General features: G+C 44.3%; 1 protein-coding gene across 1 annotated transcript; it reads right to left on the bottom strand.

Annotated features, from left to right (window-relative positions):
- Positions 1-334: 334 nt before the first annotated feature.
- Positions 335-7,063, bottom strand: LOC308659824 (vomeronasal type-2 receptor 26-like; the record flags this gene model as incomplete). The annotated part of the gene is made up of 4 exons (XM_081313848.1): positions 335-1,239; positions 3,534-3,663; positions 5,250-5,468; positions 6,944-7,063. 4 exons carry the CDS (start codon positions 7,061-7,063, stop codon positions 335-337), a joined length of 1,374 nt encoding a protein of 457 aa, XP_081169974.1.
- Between the last annotated feature and the right edge of the window lie 3,204 nt (positions 7,064-10,267).

Below are 10,267 nucleotides of genomic sequence, written 5' to 3'. Positions count from 1 at the left end.
TATTATTATTATTATCCTCCCTTTCCAAAGATTAATTGAAAATTTCTGTTAAAAGGAAAAAATGAGAAAATGTCCACCTTGAAATAATACACAAATCTTTAACATCAAACTTTTGGGGGGAATCAACAAACAGAGCCTTGCTGGAAATAGTTGGAAGACCTGGAAAATAAAAGCTTAGGTGATTGTTGCAGACAACAAATACATTGGGACCAGTCACACTTAATAAGATGTTATTTAATGTTTTAAATTCCTCCACCATATTATCTTTTTTAGAAATTTTACCCCTTTCTAATGTCCCAAAGATAAAGATAAATATGGCCTATCCCTGCATCAGTTAGACATTCTTATTTCTTATCATGTTTTCCCTACAGTTCAGGTGGGGCCTCAGTAGGATAATGTAGCATTTGGGGAAAAAGATGCAAGCCAAGAGACCAGCCCCAGAGGCCAAAATGGAGAAGATCTCCACAGCCACCATTGACTTCCCTTTGGTGCTCAGATAGGTTGGGAGGAAGCTGATCCAAACACTGCAAAAGACCAGCATGCTAAAAGTAATGAATTTGGCTTCATTAAAGCTGTCAGGCAACTTCCTAGCCTGAAAGGCCACCGTGAAACTGATGAGAGCCAGGAAACCCAGGTAGGCAAGGACAGTGTAAAACATTGAAGTTGAGCCTTCATTACATTCCAAGATGGCCTCTCCTACCATGGAGTGAAAATCCAAGTTGGGAAATGGGGGAGAGGTTACCATCCAGGTCACACAAAGAACTGCTTGTACCAGGGGACATACTAAGACAATAAAGTTGGTCAGTGGTTTTCCTAAGAGTTTCCTTGTCTTGTTGCCTGGCTTGGTAGCCATGAAAGCCAGAACCACCATGACAGTTTTTGCCAATACAGAGGAAACTGCAAGGGAAAAGACAATGGCAAAGGTAGTTTGTCGAAAGAGACAGGAGAGCTTCCTGGCTCGCCCAATGAAAAGGAAGGAGCAGAGGAAGCAGAGCAGGAGAGAAACCAGGAGGATATAGGTGAGATCTCGGTTGTTGGCCTTGACAATCGGAGTGTCACAATGTTTATGGAATATCATCAGGACTGCAGATGTGGTTATAGAGAGAGAAAGTGCTACAGAAGCCAAAGTGTATCCCAGGGTTTCTTGATAGGATAGGAAATGGATCTTCTTGGCAATGCAGTGATCCTTCTCCTTGTTGGGGTATTGATCTTCTGGGCAAGGGTCACAGTGAGCTGCATCTAAAATCAAGAAATCAGTTGATAAGATGAAAGATGAAATCTTAAGATTTCAGGGGCATTCGTCATGAAAATTACCCTTCCCTCAGGGGTTACATGACTGTCTCCTTTCTCTGGTGGCCAATCCATAAATGTGTTGATGGAATGACCCACTCAGTACTTTAGGGTGGATCAAAAAGGGCAAATCAACTTTCATTCAGGATGACCCTAGGCATAAGTCAGTTGGTAACAATTTGCTGCGAGAAAAAAGGTCCTCTACAATCACTGGGTACTTCCATGGCTACTATGGCTTTTGTTGTCAGAGAGGTTGCCAACTTTTTTCCTAGTTTACACTGGGTATCCCCAGAAGACAGTTTCTACACCCATTTTGAAGCACAGAACAACATGACAGCAAGGAAGACCACACCTCCTTCCAATGATCAGATACTTTGTCTCTCCACTGCTGATGTGAGGAAAGCCCTAAGTAGAGTTGACCCACGGAAAGCTGCGGGACCAGACAATATTTCTGGCAGAGTGCTCAGAGGATGTGCAAACCAACTGGCAGATGTTTTCACCGACATAAAATGAGACAGAGAGGGAGGGAGGGAGGGAGGGAGGGAGGGAAGGAGGGAGGGAGCATAGAATTGGGCACTCATGATATTCATGAGAGGGAAAGGTCCAAAATAGGACACAGAGCTTTTTGGCTCAGCTTCTCTGCTTTGTAGAGGAAAACAAAGCTTTACACCTAAGCAGGAAAAACCAAAGGTACAAGTACTGATTAGGCGAGACCAGGCGCAAAAACAGTCACTGTGAGAGGGACCTCGGAGTCCTACTGGGTGATCCCTTAAACAAGAGCCAGCAGTGTGTGGCCACAGTCAAAAAAAGCTTACAATCCTTTGTTGTATAAACAGAGGCGCAGAATCAAGATCACGCAAAGTATTAGTACTGCTTTATAAAGTCTTAGCAAGGCCACACCTGGAGTACCTGCATCCAGTTTTGGTCACCACATTACAAAAAAAGATGTTGAGGCTTTGGGAAAAGTGCAGAGAAGAGCAGCTAAGATAATTGAGGGCTTGGAGACAAAAACACATGAAAAATGGTTGCAGGATTTGGGTTTGGCTAGTCTAGAGAAAAGAGGAAATAGAGGGGACACTGCAGCAGTATTGCAGCGTTTGAGGGGCTGCCACAAAGAGGGCAATTTATTTTCCAAAATTAGTTATCTTTGTGTACTTAAGAATTTCATTTATTTACGGCAGCAAGACTTTTAGTAGCGCAATATTGGAAGAACTGCCGACTATAGAAGAGTGGACTTTGAAAGTTTCTAACTTGGCGGAAATGGCAAAGATTTCAGCATATCTGAAAGAACATTCGCAACAGAGATACATTGTGGAATGGAGAAGATGGATTGAAGGGAGGGTTGGGGGAGGGTTGGGGGGAGGGAGGGAGTTTTTCTTTTAAAAAAATGTACTGTAAAACTTTTCAATAAAAAAAAGAATTTCATTTATATAAGCCATCCTAATATTTTCATATTTCCCATATCAAAAAAAGTGCTATTCTCATTGTAAATCATATATTTCTTATTGTTAAAATCTATTTATATATGAGGGTTGTCTATTCTTTTAAGCCTATTCAAACAAATATTTAATCATATAGTGCCCCATCTGATAAGTCAGATATTCAGTTTTTTAAGCCTAACTCCAGCTTTTTTTTCCTTTGCCAAATAGCTTTCCAGGCCAAGGAAATTAAATCGCCAAAGAATTTTTAAGAATTTAAGTAGGGTATTTTTGAGGGGGAATTCTGCCCATTTAAACACGTTCCCCTGTTTGAGCAGGGGGCTGAACTAGAAGACCTCCAAGGTCCCTTCCAGCTGCATTCTGATGGATACTTCAAATCTGCTCAGTCAGACTTTTTTTTTTGCAGGAAAGAATTAGCAGATATATATAGATGTATCTGTCTCAATAATTTCCAGGGAGATTAATAGTACTGAAAGAAGCAGCACACATGGTAAATAACAACAATTAAAGCTTGAACCACACAACCCACAACTACAGGAAAACATTGCTGGTTGGTTTTCCCAAAGGAATATGTGAATGGAAGGACAGTAGGGTACCCGTAGGTTGTGCCCTGAATTCAGGAGTGGCAATACTGGCCTGTGGGAACAGGACCTCTTAGATACATAAACTGTTCTGTTTTTTGCTGAAAAACTATGAATACTTTGAGACACGTCAATTGTACCAGAATTGATTTAAATATCAATATTTCGATCTACTGAATGGCTTACGTGATCCTCAAAGATTTACATTTGAAGAGTGATCTACCTGTCTGATTAGAAACGGTCCCTTCTGGACAAGCGTCACATCGGTAGCAACAAACTTGCTCGCCTTCTGGAAGGCTTCTCCTCTCTCCCGCATGGCACCTCTTCCTGCCACACCTGGCAAAGGGCACCTTCTAAGAGAGGAAAGGGAAATGCTTGGGATGGCACAAGCAATCAATAGGCTTCATTTATCCATTTCCCTAGTCCTGTTTCCCTCTCCAGAATGACTTCCAAAGAAATGGCTCACCATGGCCTTTCGATAATCATGAAAAGCTCATGAAGGGTTTAGGCCAGGCCACCCCCAACCCACTCAGTGATGACTCACACCTGACCCATCACAAGACCCTCACTTGACACACCCACACCTGAAGCCCTGACGCTGACACTGACCTCCCCTAAACTCCACTGAAGATGTTACCTACTCTGGTAAAGAAATGTTCAGAAACCAACCCACAAGCTCGGAGAACAACCCTTCACCCTCACCACTAATGAATTCTGGAAACTGAAAGTGGGACTTTGGCATGCTAAGGAAGGAGGAAGAATAGAGTAGAATCTGGAAGGGACCTTGGAGGTCTTCTAGTCCAGTCCCCTGCTCAAGCAGGAGAACCTATACAGTCTCAGACAGGTGATTGTCTAGTCTCTTCTTAAAATTTTCCAGTGATGGAGTGCCCATGATTTCTGAAGGAAACTTCTGTTCCACTGGTTGATTATCCTCACTGTCAGGAAATTTCTCCTTAATTCCAGGTTGCTTCTTTTCTTGATCAGTTTCCAATCCTTGTTTCTTGTCCTGCCCTCTGGTGGCTCTGGAGAATAAGTTGAGCCCCCTCTTCTTTGTGGCAGCCCCTCGGATACTAGAATACTGCTATCAATGCTAACCCAAGTCCCGCAGCCATTCTTCATATGTTTTAGTCTCCAGGCCTTTGATCATCTTAGTTGCTCTTCTCTGATTGTTTTCCAAACTCTCAACATCTTTTTTGTGATAAGGTGACCAAAATTGGCTGCAGTATACCAGGTGTGGTCTTACTAGGGCTTTATAAAGTGGTAACATTACTTCAGGGATGCGGTGGCTCAGTGTGTTAGGACGCTGAGCTTGTCGATCAGAAGGTCAGCAGTTTGGCGGGTCGAATCCCGAGTGTCACGTAACAGAGTGAGCGCCTGTTACTCGTCCCAGCTTCTGCCAACCTAGCAGTTCGAAAGCAAGTAAAAATGCAAGTAGAAAAATAGGGACCACTACGGTGGGAAGGTAACAGCGTTCTTTGTGCCTTTGGCATCTAGTCATGCCGGCCACATGACCATGGAGACATCCTCGGACAAGCGCTGGCTCTTCAGCTTTGAAACAGAGATGAGCACCGGCCCCTAGAGTTGGAAACGACTAGCACGCATGTGCGGGGGAATCTTTACCTTTAACATTACTTCGTGTGATCTTGATTCTATGCCTCTGTTTATGCAACCCAGGATTGTATTACCTTTTTTGGAGTCATCTGCATGGAAATGGTCCTTAATGATCACTGTCAACTGTACCAATTGCATCTCAGTTTCAATCCAATGGTTTTCCCAATCCCATGCCTTCTTGGACCTATCAGTCATCAAACATGTTACATGCAAGGCAGTTTTTTCTATTTCTATTTCCTGGTTCAATAGGTCTATTTTCCAGGATGTTCTGCATCCCCAGGACAGAATGAATCGTTCCCTAAAATTACAATGTTTCCTTTCAGCTCACCTTTGTGGCCCAGGTGATTGCATTGGAGGTAATGGTGAGCTCCTTTCTTGAGGGAGACCTGGGATTTATTTGCCCAACTTTCACAGGCACGAAAGATCGATTAGGACAGAGAATCCAGTTGATAAGATCATATTGAGCTGATCCCAGTCCATTTTCTGAGAAGGAGACTTCCTCTCCGGCACTGTTGTTGAACTGGACCTTCCTCAAATAGGGAAGAATCTGGAAAAAAGAGTCATTCAGAGATTGGGCTAGTCGGCTCAAAGCCAGAAATGAGACATTATGAATTCTATTCTTCTCTGATAGTCATCATCTTAGGAGATGGGTCTATGTCTCAGAGCCATGAATCAGAATCAGAATAGAGCTGGAAGGGACGTGGGAGGTCTCCTAGTCCTGCCCCCTGCTCAAACAGGAGATCCTATACCACTTTAGACAGGTGTCCGTCCAGTCTCTTCTTAAAGACCTCCAATGATGGAGCACCCACAACATCTGAAGGCAACTTCTGTTCCACTGGTTAATTGTCCTCACTGTTAGGAAGTTTCCCCTTAATTCCAGGTTGCTTCTCTCCTTGATTATAATGAGAAGAGTTCCCTTGATGGAGATGTGAACAATCAGGAGTAACGCCAAGTATCTGAAAGCTTTCCTAACACTACAAAGGGGTCTCTTTGTCATTGGGCATTTGTGTCCTGGGTTCTTCAACTCTGCATTTACCAGAATGATACCTACAGTACATACCAACATTTTAATGAACACTCCAGAATTTATTGTATGGTTTTGCTCCTCTGATATTTGGCCAGATGTTGTTTATACAAACATCCCTGGTGCATTTCGGGCAAAGCCCCGCCCCCACCTCGGTTATTCAGACCACAACTCTGTTATGCTAATTCCAGCACATGGACCACTCATCAGGCATTCAAGGCTAGTACAGAAGCAGGTGAGGACCTGGCCAGCAGGAGCCATCTCTGCTCTTCAGGACTGCTTTGAATGCACTGAGTGGGACACGTTTAGGGAGGCTGCAACCAACAGCAACTCCATTGACTTGGAGGAGTATACATTGTCAGTGACCAGCTATATCAGCAAGTGCATTGATGATGTTACAGTCTCCAGGAAAATTATCTTACACCCCAATCAGAAGCCGTGGATAACTGGAGAGGTGCATGCTCTACTGAAAACTCGAGACTCTGCATTCAGGGCAGGCAATAAAGCAGCCCTAAGAATAGCGAGAGCCATATTGTCCCGGGCCATCAGAGGAGCAAAGCGTGCACATGCCCAGAGCATCCACCAATACTTCACGGATAGCAGTGTATGTGGCAGGGCATCCAAGCCATCACTAATTACAGAATATTACCATCTGCCTATGAGAGCGATGGCTCACTTCCAGATGCGTTGAACAGTTTCTACGCCTGTTTTGAAGCACAGAACAACATGACAGCAAGGAAGACTACCCCTCCTTCCAACGACCAGATACTTGTCTCTCCACTGCTGACGTGAAGAAAGCCCTAAGTAAAGTCGACCCACGGAAAGCTGCGGGACCAGACAATATTTCTGGCAGAGTGCTCAGAGGATGTGCAGACCATCTTTAACATTTCTCTGAGCACCACTGTTGTCCCAAAGTGCTTCAAGACAATGATCATCATTCCCGTGCCGAAGAAACCATCTGTGTCTTGCCTCACTGACTACCGTCCCATTGCACTTACTCCCATCAACATGAAGTGCTTCGAGAGGTTCGTCATGAGGCACATAAAAACCCTGCTGCCCGTAAAATTGGATCCACTGCAGTTTGCATACCGTTCAAATCGTTCCACAGATGACGCCATCTCTACTACACTCCATCTAGCTCTCACTCATCTGGAAAACAAGGACTCATACGTACGTATGCTGTTCATAGACTTTAGGTCAGAGAATGCCGGCTGGTGGCCCCCAGGGGGAGGGCCTTCTCTGTGGGCGCCCCGGCTCTGTGGAATCAACTGCCGGTTGAGCTCTGGATGGCACCGGATCTCCGCTCCTTCCGGCGCGGGTTAAAGACCCACTTATTCGAACAAGCTGGCCTGGCCTGATGGGGAGTTAATTTAGGGTTTTAAATAATTGTATATTTTATTGTTTTACTTTGGGCATTAATTTAATTCTATTTTAACTTTTGTATTTTTGTATTTTTATTATATGCCCTGTTCACCGCCCTGAGTCCTTCGGGAGAAGGGCGGTATAAAAATTTAATAAACTTAAACTTAAACTTAAACTTAGTTCAGCATTCAACACTATTATTCCCCAACACCTGATGGGGATGCTGGCCCTGTTGGGCCTGAACACCTCCCTCTGTAACTGGATCCTGGACTTTTTGACTGGAAAATCTCAGTCAATCCGGATCACGAATAACATTTCTAACATCCTCATACTGAACACTGGGGCCCCTCCGGGCTGTGTGCTCAGTCCCCTGTTGTTCACCTTGCTGACACACGACTGTGTAGCAACGCACAGTTCGAACCACATCATTAAGTTCGCTGATGACACGACCGTGGTGGGTCTCATCAGCAAGAACGATGAGTCAGCATATAGAGAGGAGGTGGAGAAGCTAATAGACTGGTGCAAAGCCAACAATCTCTCTCTGAATGTAGACAAAACAAAAGAGATGGTTGTTGACTTCAGAAGGACAAAATACGACCACTCTCCACTGAACATTGATGGCTCCTTCGTGGAGATCGTAAGGAGCACCAAATTTCTTGGTGTTCACTTGGCGGAGAATCTCACTTGGTCCCTCAACACCTGTTCCATAACAAGGAAGGCCCACCAGCATCTTCACTTTCTGAGGAAACCGAGGAAGGCACAGCTTCCACCACACATCCTCACAATCTTCTACAGAGGGACTATTGAGAGCACCCTGAGCAGTTGCATTACTGCCTGCTTTGGAAACTGCACCGTTTCGGATCGCAAAACCCTACAGCGAATAGTGAGGATGGCAGAGAAGATCATTGGGGTTGCTCTTCCCTCCGTCATGGATATTTACATCACACGTTGCATCCGTAAAGCCAGAAACATTGTGGCTGATTACACACACCCCTCATGCACACTCTTCACTCTTCACTCACCTAGGTCCTGGGGAAACGTTGTTTCGTTTCGCTGTGTACTGTACTGTATATTGTTGAAATGACAATAAAGTCTACTACTACTACTACTACTACTACTACTACTACTACTATATACATTTTGGAACAAGGTTTTGTAAATGACAAATGGGTTTTATTTAAATTTATTTTATTAGTAAGTTTATATGCCACCCATCTCCCTCCTAAAGAATGAAATAGTTTGGGGATTATTAAAAAAGGCAGGATAGAATATTTCCCCTAAAGGAGAAATAGAGAAAAAAAATCTTAACAAAGGCAGAAATAGCCCCAGTTTCCCTGCCTCAAGCAAAAACCTGAAGAGGCTAATCTTTAGAAATTGAGATTTTGTAATGCATTCAGAAAGACTGGGCCACACTATTCATAAGCAAAACACCTTCAGCCACAGCTCCCACAGAAGGCTGGAGTTGATGAGATTAGAAAAACCTGCTCCAAGGATAGAGCGTCACACACACACACACACACACACACACACACACACACACACACACAGAGCCACAATAGGAGCCAGGCAATAATAATTAGAATATTAAAAGGGCACAGGTCAAAGTACATTTCACAAAGAATAGGCATCTCAAACACAGAGCCCTAAAGAATGTATAAAAACCCACATGCTCTCAACCCCATTTTGTTAGCTGTCCCAGGACTGCATACTGTTGCTGGTTCTGCTCATCAATAAACCTTCTTTCTTAAGCAGCCTCCATTTTATTCCTGGGTTGGAACTGGACCTGATTTTTCTTCCAACAAGGGCTGGGGGCAGAGAGGGGACAGGCAGGATGCAATGAGCAGCAGTGGAAGCAGAAGCCATGGGAGGGAGCCCAGCGTCCTCCCTTTGGGGGATGGCTGGGCATTATGCTGCCCTCAGGAAGGGGTCCAGTTGCCCCACTTGCTATATTTCCCCTGCAGCCAAAATAGCTGGGGACAACTGTCCCTCTGCAAATAGCCCAGGATGAGGAGATAGGGAACCAGCAGTGGGGGGAAAATGCTGGCAGAAGGCCAGCTGAGGATTAATAACAAGAAGAAGAAGAAGAAGAAGAAGAAGAAGAAGAAGAAGAAGAAGAAGAAGAAGAAGAAGAAGAAGAAGAAGAAGAAGAAGAAGAAGAAGAAGAAGAAGAAGAAGAAGAAGAAGAAGAAGAAGAAGTTGGAAGGGACCTTGGAGGTCATCTAGTTCAGGGGTCAGCAACCTGAAACAGTGAAAGAGCCACTCAGAACCGGTTCCCTCACAAAAGGATAACCTGGGAGCTGCAAAAAAATGTGTGTGCATGCACGTACATGCGCGCATGCGCAGAACAGGGTTTGACTGAAGAGTGGAGCCAAGGCGAGATGTGCACCTACCCTGCATATTTGAATTGATTGGTTGAACTTTTTTAGTCCCACTTTTTTTTTTTTTGGACTGCACATGGCAGAGGACTGGGAGCCGCAGGTGATGGCTGAAAGAGCCGCATGCGGCTCCGGAGCCGCGGGTTGCAGACCTGTGATCTAGTCCAACCCCCTGCTAAGGCAGGAAACCCTATACCATTTCAGACAAATGGCTGTCCCACAATGGGTTGGCTACAGCAGGAGACACATGGTGGAGGGGGGGTCCAGACAATTGTCCCATTCCACTCACAGGGTTATTGTTCTTGTGGGGAAAGTAGGAGGAGGAAGGTGTGTTGAATATGTTCGCCATCTTAGGTGATTTGTAAAAATAATAAAGGAAAGAAAGAAAGAAAGAAAGAAAGAAAGAAAGAAAGAAAGAAAGAAAGAAAGAAAGAAAGAAAGAAAGAAAGAAAGAAAGAAAGAAAGAAAGAAAGGAAGGAAGGAAGGAAGGAAGGAAGGAAGGAAGGAAGGAAGGAAGGAAGGAAGGAAGGAAGAAAGAAAGAAAGAAAGAAAGAAAGAAAGAAAGAAAGAAAGAAAGAAAGAAAG

Source organism: Vipera berus (assembly GCF_964194415.1).
Source record: "Vipera berus genome assembly, chromosome: 1".
Taxonomy (NCBI): domain Eukaryota; kingdom Metazoa; phylum Chordata; class Lepidosauria; order Squamata; family Viperidae; genus Vipera; species Vipera berus.
The sequence above is the reverse complement of the archived record's forward strand: the minus strand, read 5'-3'. Positions and strand labels throughout refer to the sequence as shown.